A 15,415-nucleotide genomic window follows, 5' to 3' on the forward strand; every position below is an offset into this window, starting at 1 on the left:
CTTTTGTCTTTCTCTCTGCAGAATGAGAGGCTCTAATCGGTGTGAATATCTCCATAGGAGGAGGCAGTGATGGCTCTGACTGGTGGGTGTCCGGTATGCAGTGTTAGTACAGTTACTCCACTACTAAGTCACAGTGTAGCAAACTGGTAATCGGCCAGGACTTGAGGCACAAGAAGACACAGGGTCATAGGTAGCAATCATCGAACGCAATGTAAGCTGAATCAGGGCAGTTCTGAGGAGAGGCCAGGAAGCTGGGTCCAGGACTGGGCAAGAAGCCACAAACCACATTGGGGCAAAGGGCTTTACTGTGGTGACTTTTGTTCTCGTTACTATCCTGGAGGGATAGATTTTATTTTATGTTCTGCTGCATCCTTTTTCTTTGGAAAGCCAAACCAGCTTCTCCAGTGTGTAACAGTCTGTCACACACACTCCCCCACCCTCCCCATGGCAGGGCTGGCTTGGCTGCCTCAGCACATCTCCACCTGGAAGTGGGACTGGATTCTTGTGCCTGGCAGAGCATGCCAGGTAACCTCAAAAAACACTGGGGTTTCCTGTACATTTGGTTCCCCTGACTCCCCATTTCACTTTACCTGCATTAGGACTAGCATCCAAAGGTTAGAAGCTCTATCGCCCCCCCAGGCAGCCAGGGCCCCCTCCTTCCCCGTTCCCTGGCGTTCGCTCACCTTCCCTGAGATGACCCCCTCCATGTACATGCTCTCTGTCTTGGGCCCATGGAGACAGGTCCACACTACGGCATGCAGGTGGAGCGAAGGGGCCACAGCATCAGCAGCACCTACCAGACCCAGGGCTGCACTACTCAACTGTGAGGAGGTTGGGCTCATGAGACTGGAGTCCACCAGGGACGCTCTAGAAGGACTGCAGCTATCGCTGTCATAATGTGGGAAGAGATCGTTGTATTCCTCCAACAAGTGGCTCTCACCCTGAGCTTGTTCTTTAGGCTGCTCCAGAACATCAGCCTGGGAACAAACAGAAAGGAGGAATAATGCCTGCAGAGCTGGGTACCTCAGTGACACATCAGCTGGACTCCCCCAGTCAGGGGCCAGGCTTGTTGCATGTGCCCTTATTACAGCCAAGCTTCAAGGCAGGGCCTTCATGGTCTCGTGGAAGCTGTTCTAGCAGGTGGGCAGAAAGGGAACCTCCACCCTGTAGGAGCTGTGGGTCTCCCTCTGTGCATGTGACACTCACTTTCAGCCTGTCAGGCCACCAGTCTTCATGGGACAATATCCCCTCCCCACACCTTTCTCGTGTTACCAGAGCTCAGAGAGTGATCACACACTGTCCATCAATGAGGCAGTCCCCAAAGAACAGCCCAGATGGATGTTACCTTCTGCTGGTCAGTCCAGAAACTAGGAGTGGTGTACAGGGGAGGTCCAGGGATAGAAAAGAAGCAGAATGACTGGCTGTTAACAGGGTTTAGCAAGGGAAGGGGCCTGACCAGTAACAAAAAGAAAATGGCTGTGGAGGGAAAACTGGGCCATAGGGTGTTTGTGTGGTCTCTCGACCCAGGTTTGAGCTGGTTCCTGCTCTGGAGGAAAAGGCTGGGGGCTTAGATAGCAGCTTCAGTCACCAAGAAAGGCCATGCTGGTACTGAAAGGGAGGCAGCAGACACGTGGCAGGGGGAGATGATGATGGACTAGTTGAGGAAAAGGAAGATGGGAGAATGTGGTAACTAAGACACGTGGTCAACAAGGAAACAGGTACCGGTACCTTGGGAAAGAGGGACAGCAAGCCAAGGGCGTTGTAGCATAACTAGTGATCAAGAAGCTACTAAAAGAGCCCACCAGGAAACAGACATGTGATCCTGACTAGTCAGAGAACAGTGATGTCGCTGGCCTGTAGCCCACAACGGAACCCTGAACTTTGCTGAACTGATCGTGCACAGACAGGAAGGCTTCTCAAAACGCATGGGCCCTCTCTTCTACAGAGCCGCTTGCACTCCCAGAGTCAGGGCAGTCACACCTCAGGAATTTCTGAACACCATAAAAGAATCTTGAGTCAAGATGTGTGAATCTGAGCCAAAACTTTCCCGGCTGTTGGAAGAGAGTCAGGGGCCACTCTTGACCGAAAGAGCCAATACCAAATTCAGGGAAGGAATCTTCCCTTCCTCTTTCAAACATGCAATAGTCCAACCAACACTGAAGAATCTCATCCCAGATACATCAGTTCTAGCCAACTACCAGGATCAGTATCCACACCAAACCTTCGGTTCCTGAGCAAGCTCACCGAGAAGCTAACCAAAGGCCAACTACAAGCTCACCTAGGAACACAGGAATCACCATATTGGATCAAACCCAAGATCCATCTAGTCCACTGTCCATATAGACCAGAGAGAAGTGTTACTTAGGGTGCTACAGGGGGCATAACGAGAAGTAGTGGACTGACTTAGAACAGGGCACCTTGGAAAGTGCCAGAAGGTGAGATTTGAGGCTGTGGAACAGGCTCCCCAGGGAGATGGAGACTCTGGAAACTGGAGTGAGCCCTAGAGATACATCTCCAGGACACCCTTGACCTGGCTGTACAGGAGAAGCAGGTGGACCCGCAAAGGCATTTTTCATCTCTCGTATCTGACTCTGTGACATGGCAAAGCAAAGAGCTTGGCCACAGATAGCAAGGGCACTGTCCTACCCAGCATCATCATTGCTTTTATTACAGTAACACCTAGAGGTGTGAAACTGAGATGGTCTGGCCTGAGCCCTGCAGGGACACACAGGAGACAAAGAGTCTAATACAGAAGACAAAGTAAGGATCATTATCCCCATTTTACAGATGGTGAACAGAGACCCAGAGAGATTCAGTGACTTGCCCGAGATCACACAGGCAGTCTGAAAGGAACCCAGGTCTCTAGAGTCCCAGTCCACAGCCTTAATAACAAGAGTAGGTGCTTTCATGCATTTACCTTCACAGTGCCTGGGAGCTCCCCCTCCAATGCACTCATGTCTGAGGAAGTCTCATCCAGAAGCAGCTTCCTGTTCTTCTCTTCCTCCTCCAGTTCTCCTGCATTCTCCACTGGAAACTGCAGCTCCCTCTGCTGTCTTGAATCCCCTTCCTTCCCTTCTGGGACCTGGGGCTCTCCTGTCTCCTCTCCTAGAATCTGCTGTTCCTCAGGTTCTCCAGCCTCCCAGCCCAGGACATGCAGCTCTCCTGAGACCCGTGTTACCCACTCCTCTCCCACCTCTCTTCCTGGGACGTGCAGTTCCCCAGCCTCTTCTATCAGGAGCTGCAACTGCTTTTCCTCCTCTCTTGGGACTAGTGGTCCCACCATTTCTTCCTTGAAGCTCAGGACTTCCCTTTCCTCTTGCTGCCCAGAGCCACAGGAAGCCCAGTGATTCTGTTCTGAGTCTGTGCCACTAATGCAGAGGGGTTCCATGAGGTGGATCACCTGTAACACAGAGCAATTTATTACCAGTTTCAAACTACGAGAACACAAGTGATTAGGAGGGAGGGATCAGCAGCACAAACCCCATAGGGCTCTTCCATTTCAGCCACCTTTTCACCTTCAGGGACTTCTAATAAAGCATAGCGTCTAAGTCAAGAGCCTTATTAAAAGAGCGTCAGCCCATTGCCTTTTAAATGGTCGGCTCTACATCAGGATCAGGAGACCCATAGGCAAGACAACCAGCCAGCCACTGTACCCTCTTTGCCATATTTAAAGACAGACTTTCCTTTGAGAATACAATCATTCATCTAACAGGGCTCGAGGGGTCTCTGTTGCTCCACACTAGCAGTTATACATGGCAGAGATGCTCAGAGCATCAGTGTTTCCAAGGCATTGTTCTAGAGGGATGGGTCAAGCAGACTCTTCTCATGCTACCCACCGCAGCAGCCCTACCTCCAAGAGGAACTGCAGAAGACTGTCTTGTTCACACTGCCCTGCCTCTTCCTGGAGCTCTTCACTGCCATCCTCCCATACCAGAGGTTCCCTGGACTCCAGCCTGCAATCCTCTTCTTCTTGACTTTCCTCTTCTTCCTCCACAGCAGCCTCTTCAGTCATCCTCCAGCTCCCCACCTCCAGCTCCAGGCTGGAGTCCCAGGAGCTGCTGAGAGACAGGCAGCCACTGCTCTTCACAGACTCGATGGGAGACTCTTTATTGGACTCCAACCACAGCCACGCACGACCCATCTGCAAACATACACAAGGGGACAGGTAAAGCCATTAGTTTACAAACTAATTCCAAACTGCACAGACTCCAGCTCATTCCCTTGCATACTCAGAAAGCCAAACATTGAAAAGTCACATTCAGAGCAGAATCTACTCCTGAGCCCCAATGTCACAGCCCATTTTCTGCTGCAATCAAAGGCCCCAGCTGCACCACAGAAACTGTAATCTCGGAGTGACTGAACCTAGGTTTTTATACTACACTCCTCTCTGGCATCTCAGCACCCAACCCATGAGGGCACTCATCCTACTGTGCTCAGAGGGGACTGGGCAGGAATGCAGCTTACACCTTTGTCTGTCTTGTACAGAAGGGGTGCACTTTGGAGTCTCTCTCATTAGATGGAGAAGGTGGGGTCATGTGTGCCAGCCCTACGGGAGTTAGAACAGAGGAAACATAACCACCCATTTGTACTCCAATGGGGGAGAATTTTATGGGCACCTTAAGATGATGAAAATATTAGAGCTATTTTGAAAAAGTGAAAAACCATTTCTTCAGATTCTCAACAGCACAGACCCTGCTCACTTACATGGTGTAAATCCTGTATCATGCCAAAGAAGTCCATGGAGTTGCTCCAGATTCACATTAGAGTAACAAACAGGACTGGCCTATCCTCAAATCCTGAATCCTTACAATGTAATTCTGACCTGACAATCCATCAAAAAAACCCACTCCCTTCTAAGCTCTTCTGGATGGACCACATACCAGTGCAAAGCTCTTGTGAGGCAGCTCTGCGCAGTGGTGTTGGAGTTTCATATTAGTCAGGTGGGGCCTGATTTGCAGAGGTGCTGAGCAGCCACAGCTCCCACTCACTGCACTTGGCCCTGGCAGTGCTCAGCATGCTGCAGATGAGGCCCATGGTACCCATCATTCCATGTGGCCTTGGCACCAGGAAAGCTGTTTTTTTACTTTCTGGAGATGGCAGCAGGAGGAGTTTGCTATTGAGACCCTCCTTCAATTTTACTGTTGGAGGAAAACAGATGGAATTTGATTCTTGAAATGACAATGAGACAACATGATGACTCAAATTGGTGCTAAGTAAGCGGAAAGGCACAACACAAACTGTACTTATCTCTTATTAGCAGTCTGGACTCAATGTACAGGAAGACTCAGCTGGATCTACATTTCTGCAATGGGGCTAGGTTACTGCTACTGCAAGAACTTTCACTTTAGCGTTGTCTGACTAATACATTAAAAAATATAGTATTGCACAAATCTGCTCCTGAACTAATTTAATATTAAAGTTTGTGTACATGTATAATACATGCCCAGGAAAAAGGCCTGTTAGACATGATATGCTTGGAAAAGAGGAGACTAAGGGGGGATATGATAGAGGTATATAAAATCATGAGTGATGTGGAGAAAGTGAATAAGGAAAAGTTATTTACTTGTTCCCATAATATAAGAAATAGGGGCCACCAAATGAAATTAATGGGCAGCAGGTTTAAAACAAATAAAAGGAAGTTCTTCTTCACACAGCGCACAGTCAACTTGTGGAACTCCTTGCCTGAGGAGGTTGTGAAGGCTAGGACTATAACAGGGTTTAAAAGAGAACTAGATAAATTCATGGAGGTTAAGTCCATTAATGGCTATTAGCCAGGATGGGTAAGGAATGGTGTCCCTAGCCTCTGTTTGCAGAGGGTGGTGATGGATGGCAGGAGAGAGATCACTTGATCATTACGTTAGGTTCACTCCTTCTGGGGCACCTGGCATTGGCTACTGGGCTAGATGGACCTTTGGTCTGACCCCGTATGGCCATTCTTATGTCCCTATTGCTTCCTTCACAGAATATCAGGGTTGGAAGGGACCTCAGGAGGTCATCTAGTCCAACCCCCTGCTCAAAGCAGGACCAATCCCCAGACAGATTTTTGCCCTGATCCCTAAGTGGCCCCTTCAAGGATTGAACACACAACCCTAGGTTTAGCAGGCCAATGCTCAAACCACTGAGCTATCTGTTGCTTCTTTGGGGGAACCTAACATTCTAATACATTGTTCCTGTCTCACAATCTGCTTAACATCCAGGTCACACAATGTACAACTCCCATTAGGAGACACAGTTGGTGTCTGATAAGTTTTATTTTTCGTAGGTTTGGTTAAACTAGACAAACTTCAGTGCAGTTTTTCCTGTGCCCTAATGTATTTGCAGCAGCACTTTCCTGTTTGCTATCATTTGAGACATATTTAAATCATTCTGCTAGTTAACTCTTTCATCATTAGACGCAGGGAGCAGCATTTCATTCCATTTCATGACAGTTTCTTTATCCCATTCTCCAACGTTGGGGCAACAGCCCGAGGACAGGTCAGAGTCAAAATCTCCCACTTTCACTTTCAGCTTCTTTGCAGGTTGGTACCAGGACTTTGGCAAACTTAGAGGGAAGGAAGAGGAATGGAGTATGGACAGGATGAAAGGTGATCAGTAATAATGGAGAGAGAAGAAGCGAACTGTCAATTTGTGACCAGGATGGGAAAGAGAACCAGGAAGCATTGAACCCAGCTACAGGTATCAGAGTTCTCAGATAACCCAGCAAGTCAACAACTGAGGAACCTGTGTCTTGAGGAAAAGAAGAGAAAACTATAGGAGACATACCTCATGTGCATCCTTGTGGTATGAAGCAAGCAGCTATTTAGAGAGGTTCTTCAAACCTCCTTTGAAGGCAAGCAATAATAATCAGCCACACCATATTAAGAAGAGTGCAGAGAGATTTCAGGAAGGGGGACACAGATAATAAGCTCATGTGCTGTCCCCCTGGAGTGAAAATACAAGATGCAACTGCAAGATGGACAGGGCTATTAGGTTGTCTGGCGAGTCGTCACTGATGACACGCTACAACCATTATGGGGAACTACAGATTTTCCAAGACTTCAGGGTTAAGATCCTGAAAGTCAAGTGATATTCTCAGGAATCCTTTTTGTCCAACAAATGAAGAAGGCAGAAAATACTGGAGATGAACCATTAGCTGCCTGACTGGTGTGAAGCTGAAGGTTTTGGTTTTGTGGAACACGGGTCCACATTACAGTGGGAGAAGAGGCTGTATGAACAGTACGGCCTGCATCTCACAGGTAGGATTTAGATTAATAGATTCCCAGGCCAGAAGGGACCATTGTGATCGCCTAGTCTTACCTTCTACATAGCACAGGCCAGAGAACTGCCCAAAAATAATCCCTAGAGCAGATCTTTTAGAAAAACATCCAGTCTTGATTTAAAAATTGTCCGTGATGGAGAGTCCATGATGCCACTTGGTTCATTGTTCCCAGGGTTAATTACCCTCACTTTCAAAAATTTACACTTTATTTCCAATCTGAATTTGTCTAGCTTCAACTTCTAGCCACTGGTTTGTGTTAGATTGCTCTGAATCTCTCTGCTAGACTGAAGAGCCCATCATTAAATATTTGTTCCCCACGCAGATACTTAGACTGTAATCAAGCCACCCCTTAACCTTCTCTTTGTTAGAGTCAAAGAGCTCAATCTCTTTAGCTTATCACTATAAGGCAGGTTTTCTAATCCTTTAATTATGTCACTATTCTCTGAACCCCTCTCCAGTTTGTCAACATTCTTCTTGAATTGTGGGACCAGAACTGGACACAGGATTTCAGCAGTGGTTGCACCTGTGCCAAATACAGAGGTAAAATAACCTCTCTGCTCATACTCAAGATTCCCCTTTTTATGCACCCCAGGGTGGCATTAGCTCTTTTGGCCATGGTATCACACTGGGAGCTCACGTTCAGCTGACTATCCACCAGGACCCTCAAATCTTTTTCAGAGTCGCTGTTCCCAGGATAGAGTCCCCTACCCTGTAAGTGTGGCCTATATTCTTTGTTCCTAGGTGTATACATTTAGCCATATTAAAACATACATTGTTTACTTGCATCCACTTTTCCAAGTGATCCAGATTGCTCTGAATCAGTGACTGTCTTCTCCATTTATCATTCCCTCAATTTTTGTATCATCTGCAAACTTTCAGTCATGATTTTATGCTTTTTCAAGATGTGACAATGTGGGAATATTTCATAATATTTTGAGTCCAGCTTGTGCCTCAGTTTCCCCTATATGCTGTGTTGTTACCCAGTGGGTGGAAAAGGACGGTTTGTGTTCAGAGCAGGATAAGAGACGGGGGGTGGGTGTCATCTGTTCGGGGATAGGTCCCCATATCAATGGAACATTTGAAAAGACAATAGCAAAGCTAATTGACCAGACACTGACACCTAGCAACCAAGGACACAAAGGGATTTGGATCTCCCCACTTCTCAGCAGGGAGGCTGAGCAACACTCCCCCTCTGGAGAACAAAAGACTGGGAAGGTGGGGGATCAGAGTTGGGGGCTGGAAGGAGATAGGGGTCTCCCTGGAATCTGAGGAAGGTTAGACTGAAAGACATACAGAACTTAAACCAAAGGGTTCACTACAGCTTGGCTGGGCTCTGGGTTGACCAGAATAGACTATTCTTTACCTTCATTCCTCTGTGCTACCCGAAGGACTTCCTGTGCTGTGTTCCAGTTAATGAATAAACCCTACTGTTTTGACAATGCTGTATGAGGTGCATTGATCCCGGAGGAGCGTACAAGTCTCCAGCAGGTCTGTCTCAGCTGGACTCACTGAACGGAGCTCACATTGTGAAGGAGTGGGGCCGAAGGCCCAAAGGTCCAGTCTAAGGAGGCAGTGAAGCCACATGCCTTACCCTGGAAGAAGAATGAGATGCCTAGGGGGTCCTCCTAAAGACCATTCCAAAGCACCAATGCTGTGGATCCATGACACCAGGTTATTGATAAAAATGTTAAATAGCAGAGGGCCTACAACCAACCTGTGCAGGACCCCCCTGGAAACAGCTGCTTGATGACAATTCTCCAGTTACAATTATATTTTGAGAGCTGGCAGTTATTACATGGATTAAAAACTTGGCTATGTGAAATATTTTACGTTTTAGTTTTTTAATCAAAATATTGTGTGGTACCAAGTCAAATCCTATACGGAAGTCTAAGCATATTACATCAACACTATTACTTTTATCAACCAAACTGGTAATTTCATCAAAAAAAAGATCCCATTAGTATGACAGGATCTATTTTTCCATAAACTTGCTTGCCCGAAGACTAGCCAGAGCAGCTAGGTGACATTAAAATAACATAAGAGGAAAGCGACAGAGTCCTGTGGCACCTTATAGACTGACATATTAGAGTATAAGCTTTCATGGGTGAATATAGTCCCAACTATCTGTATGAGGTGCTACAAAAGCTCATTACCCAAAGCTGAGGAAAATTATGAGCAAAATTGATAGGGCAGAAAAAAAACCTCAGAAAAATATGAATAATTAACTCTTCCAAAAACTTCAGATTTTCAACTGGCAAAAAAGCCACATTTGCACAATCCAGAGAGAAGAAATGTTGGCTAAAAGCCCATCCTGGTTCAGTGGTGAAATGAAGGCAGAAATTACAATACAAAAACTATATATAAATGGTAAAAGGGGAAATACATAACAATCAACACAAACCAGAAGTTATGAGCGGCAGAAAATTGATAAGGGAAGCTCAAGACATCAGGACAAAAAAAATCTATGACTGGAAGAACTAAGAATAAAAAGGAAGTTTTAAAAAAAGTTTATAAGGAACTAAAGGAATCTTAGCAATGGTATAGACCCTTTACTAGATGGTGAGATTGTTAATAATGATGCATGTTGACCTATGATCTAGTCTATCTTTGAGTTGCATTAGAGGACATTGGCTGACAATTATTATAATGCAAGTAAGAGGTAGAATGCTGACTGGTTTATAATGCTTATTAGAGTGAACTATGCTGCAAAGTAAATGGGAGAACTAAACTAGTAAAAGTATAATGCTTTGCTATAGTATAAAGGTAACATTTATTTAGTGTGAGGGCTAGTGCAACAGGTTTAATTTTCAATTAGCCAAAGTAGGCCTGAGGGTTTGATCCTGAGGTCATATAATTGTGCACTCTCAGACTGTCACAAACAAGTTAACTGCAGAAATATAGTACACAACATAATTGTTTAAATCAATTTAAAATAGATGTTTAGGTGTTTTTGCAACTAATAATGGAAATAATTGTATTGATGCAAATGATTTATTAAAGACTTTACTGACATGTTATTTGAGTCAGTAGTCAAAAACCTAAGTATGGTCACGTGGAACACCATACGTGAACAAAGGGCAGGCCCCATTTTTATTACAGTAAAATCTGGCCGTTGATCTGTATGGGTTATATACCCTAAAGGTACAGGAGATTGAAATATTTGCTTAAATTCTTGGGTGCACTGACTTTGCCAACTGGCATCAACTGGATCAGGACTCACTCTCTGAGGTGCTCTACTGAATGATTCCGTCGATTGTTGTTTTCCATGAATCTTAGGAGTATGTTCATAACCTTAAGAGCTACCTTTTTGGTTGTAGCTTGATGTTGTTTGGTTATATTAACAAGTGGACTTATTGGGATGTTATGTAAAGCATTTACCTATATCTGACATATAACTGCTTGGGAAAATCATGGGGTAATAAAATAGTGTACTTTTCCCATTTCATACACAGAGCAGACTACATGTAGAAAAAGCAGACGTGTCAATAAATATTTCTGTTCTTTACTTGGAAAGAAGCAGGATTATACTAATATTAGAAAAGGATATTGAAATAAGTTCCAGTCCACTAGTAATTAAGGAGGATGTTAAACAATTATCTACAAGAAATAAACATTGTTAAAACAGGTCTGGGTAACTTGCACCCTCAAGGAGTTGGCTGAGATCTCTGGCCTATTACTGTTAATTTTCAATAAATATTGGCATAGAGGGAAAATTCCAGAAGACTGAAAGATAGCTACTGTTGTACCACTATTCAAAAAGGGCAAGTAGGATGACGCAGGTACCTATAGGACAGTTTGCCCAATATCAATCGCAGCTGAAATAATTGGAAAAAAATGAATATAATGAATACCAGTAGTTCTATAGAAAAAAGGTCCTGTCACACCAAATTCCATTCTTTGGTGAGATTACAATTTCCACTGATAAAGGAGGTAACTGTGTTAATGTAATAACCGTAGACTTTTGTAAGGCATTTAAATTAGGGCTTTGATTTAGGCAGAGTAATTACTCTTTTCTGAAGTCACTCTCATTCTGGAATACAGCATCCACACAAGGAGTTATAACAGTATAATTATTTCACTACACGTACGCCAGCCAATTTTCCCCATGTAGACAAGTCCTTAGTACTGTACAAAACTGATTAAAATTAGCTCTATTGAATATCAATAAAGCCCCGGGTAAAAGGAGTAAGAACTGACTAATAAAAATAAAAAACTCATTAATAATAGGGGATTTCAACTGTACCCACATTGACTGGGTACATGTCATCTCAGGACAGGATGCAAAGAAAGTTTCTTGACACCTCAAATGACTGTTTCTTGGAGCAGCTAGCCCTGGAACCCACAAGAGAAGAGAAAATTCTTGGTTTAGTCCTAAGTGGAGCACAGGATCTGGTCCAAGAGGTAACCATAGCTGGACTGCTTGGTAATAGTGAGCATAATATAATGAAATGTAACATCCCTGTGTCGGGGAAAACACCACAGCAGCCTAACACAGTAGCATTTAATTTCAGAAAGGGGGACTACACAAAAATGAGGAAGCTAAACAAACAGAAATTAAAATGTACTGCACCAAAAGTGAATTCCCACAAGCTGCATGGAAACTTTTTAAAGACACCATAATAGAAGCTCAACTTAAATGTATACCCCAAATTAAAAAACATAGTAAGAGGTCTAAAAAATTGCCACCATGGCTAAACAAAGTAAAAAGCTAGTGAGAGGCAAAAAGGCATCCTTTAAAAAGTGGAAATTAAAGTCTAGTGAGGAAAACAGAAAAGAGCATAAACTCTGGCAAAATGCAGTGTAAAAATATAATTAGGAAGGTCAAAAAAGAATCTGAAGAACAGCTAACGAAAAAAAATGCTCTTACTTTTTGAGTCTAAGTACCACAAAAGCAGAAAGCCTGCTAAACAACCAGTGGGGCCACTGGATGATTGAGATGCTAAAGGAGCTCTCAAGGACAATAAGGCCATTGTGGAGAAACAAAATGAATTATTTGCATCAGTCTTCACAGCTGAGGATGTGATGGAGATTCCCAAAAGTGAGCCATTCTTTTTAGGTGACAAATCTGAGGAACTGTCCCAGATTGAGGTGTCATTAGAGAAGGGTTTGGAACAAACTGATAAACTAAACAGCAATAAGTCACCAGGATCAGATGGTATCACCCAAGAGTTCTGAAGGAACTCAAATGTGAAATTGCAAACTAATTGTAGTTTGTAACCTACCATTTAAATCAGCTTCTGTACCAAATGACTGGAGGACAGCTAATGTGATGCCAATTTTTTAAAAGGGCTCCAGAGGTGATCCTGGCAATTACGGGACAGTAAGCCTGACTTCAGTACCGGCAAACTGGTTGAAACTATAGTAAAGAACAATATTGTCAGACACATAGATGAACATAATTTGTTGGGGAAGAGTCAACATGTTTTTTGAAAGGGAAATCATGCCTCACCAATCTATCAGAATTCTTTTAGGGGGTCAACAAGCATGTGGACAAGGGGGATCCAGTGGGTTAGTACACTTAGATTTTCAGAAAGCCTTTGACAAGGTCCCTCACCAAATGTTCTTAAGCAAAGTAAGCTGTCATGGTAACTGGTTAAAAGATAGGAAACAAAGGGTAGGAATAAATGGTCAGTTTTCAGAATGGAAAGAGGAAAATAATGATTTCCCCCAGGGGTCTGTACTGGGACCAGTCCTATTCAACATATTCATAAATGATCTGGAAAAGGGAAAACAGTGAGGTTGCAAAATTTGCAGATGATACAAAACTACTCAAGATAGATACGTCCCAGGCAGACTGCAAAGAACTAGAAAAGGATCTCTCAAAACTAGTGGACTGGGCAACAAAATGGCAGATGAAATTCAATATTGAAAAAAGCAAAGTAATGCACATTGGAAACCATAATCCCAACTATACATATAAAATGATGGCGTTTAAATTGGCTGTTACCACTCAAGAAAGAGATCTTGAAGTCACTGTGGATAGTTCTCTGAAAACATCCTCAATGTGCAGTGGCAGTCAAAAAAGCAAACAGAATGTTGGGAATCATTAAGAAAGGCATAGATGATAATACAGAAAATATCATATTGCCTCTGTATAAACCCATGGTACACCCACATCTTGAATATTGCATACACATGTGGTCGCCTCATCTCAAAAGATATTGGAATTGGAAAAGCTTCAGACAAGGGCAACAAAAAGGATTAGGGATATAGAATGGCTGCCATATGAGGAGAGAGAAATAAGACGGACTTTTCAGCTTGGAAAAGAGACGACTAAGGGGGGATATGATAGAGGTCTATAAAATCATGACTGGTGTGGAAAAAGTAAATAAGGAAGTGTTATTTACTCCTTCTCACAACACAAGAACTAGGGGTCACCCAATGAAATAAATAGGCAGCAGGTTTAAAACAAAAGGAAGTATTTTTCACACAATGCACAGTCAACCTGTGGAACTCCTTGCCAGAGGATGTTGTGAAGAAGGCCAAGACTATAACAGGGTTCAAAAAAGAACTAGATAAGTTCATGAAGGATAGGTCCATCAATGGCTATTAGCCAGGATGGGCCGGGATGGTGTCGCTCACCTGTTTGCCAGAAGCTGGGAATGTGTAACAGGGGATGGATCACTTGATGATTACCTGTTCTGTTCATTCCCTCTCGGGCACGTGGCATTGCCACTGTTGGAAGACAGGATACTGGGCTAGAGGGACCTTTGGTCTGACCCAGTATGGCCATTCTTATGTTCTAATAGAGCTCAAGATGGAGTTGTCAATAGGGAATCATCGACTGGAGGTGTTTTCTGTGGTGTTCCACAGAGATTGGTACCAAGTCTGATGCTATTCAACATTTCATCAGTGATCTGGAAGCAAATATAAAAATTTGGCAGAGCAATAAACAATAATGACAGGGTAGTGAAACAGCAATCCATATATTTCAGTAAGCTGGACCTATTCAAACAAAATGCATTTTAATACAGTCAAGTACAATGTCATACATCTGTGAACAGGGAATACAGGCCAGACCTATAAAATTGGGGACCACGCTGGAAGGTAGTCACTCCACAAAGGACTTAAGAGTCATAGTGACAAGCAACTGAACATGAGCTTCCACTGCACTGCTGTGACAAAAAGGGCTAATGTGATCCCTGATGTATCAACAGGGGAGTAGTAGTTGTGAGATCTTGCCTCTGTGTATGGCTTTGACACTCATACTGGAATACTGTGCTAATTCTGGTGCCCATCTCTGCAAAAAGGATGTTGAAAAAATGTAGAAGATGCACAAGCGAGCTACGAGAGTTATTGCAGGGCTGGAAAAATGCCCGAGCTCTTTGCCTCTCACTGTCAATCAGTTTATCCAAAAAATTGAGAGGTGACGATTGCAGTCTATAAAGTACCTTCAAAGGGAGATTCTAAAAGGCTCTCTAATTTAACAGAGATGGGCATAAAAAGGACCAGTAGTTGGAAACCGAAGCCAGACAAATTCAGATTAGACAAATTTTAACAGTGAGGTTGATTATCGATTAGAACAAACTACCAACAGCAGCTGTAGATTTGCCCTCTCTTCATGTCTTCAAATTAAGATTGGATGCCTTTCTGGAAGTTATGCTTTAGTGAAACAAATTATTTGATTCAGTATAGGGCTAACCAGTGAAACATAGGTCGCCAGACTAGATGATCTAATGGTCTTGTCTGGCTTTACATTCTTGACTCTCTGGGCTGGTCTACACTACTGAGGGGGAGGGGGAAAAATCAATCTAAGTTATGCAACTTCAGCAATGTGAATAATGTAGCTGAAGTCGACGTACTTAGATCTACTTACCGTGGTGTCTTCACTGCGATGTGTTGACAGGAGACGCTCTCCTGTTGAGTCCCCTTGTGCTTCTCGTTCAGGTGGAGTACCAGAGTTGATGCTAGAACAATAGGTGGTCGATTTATCGTGTCTGTCTATACTAGACACAATAATTGACCCCTACTGGATCGATCGCTGCCCATCGATCCGGCCAGTAGTGTAGACAAGCCCTCTGGCTCCTGCATCCCTGGGTGAGAGGACTAAATACAGTGTGGGCCACAGGGTGGGTAAATGCGTAAAGCAGCCCATTCCCCTGCCTACTGCAAACTGAGGAAGCAGCAAGTACAGTCCAAACAAAAACCTGCAGAAGT

At 44.0% G+C, this 15,415-nt stretch overlaps 1 protein-coding gene across 1 annotated transcript in view; it reads right to left on the reverse strand.

The window, feature by feature from the left end:
• The window catches only part of LOC123375580 (bromodomain-containing protein 8-like), a 31,425-nt gene extending 16,206 nt beyond the window's left edge, over positions 1-15,219 (reverse strand). The window contains exons 1-4 of the mRNA XM_045026584.1: positions 15,075-15,219; positions 3,851-4,141; positions 2,918-3,400; positions 823-977 (exon numbers count right to left, since the gene is read on the reverse strand). Coding sequence (XP_044882519.1) covers positions 823-977; positions 2,918-3,400; positions 3,851-4,141 — 929 coding nt within the window. The 5' untranslated portion in view covers positions 15,075-15,219. The remainder of the gene's footprint in view (positions 1-822; positions 978-2,917; positions 3,401-3,850; positions 4,142-15,074) is intronic.
• Positions 15,220-15,415: the final 196 nt, after the last annotated feature.

The sequence above is a fragment of the Mauremys mutica genome, chromosome 8 (assembly GCF_020497125.1).
Source record: "Mauremys mutica isolate MM-2020 ecotype Southern chromosome 8, ASM2049712v1, whole genome shotgun sequence".
In the NCBI taxonomy this organism is placed as follows: Eukaryota; Metazoa; Chordata; order Testudines; family Geoemydidae; genus Mauremys; species Mauremys mutica.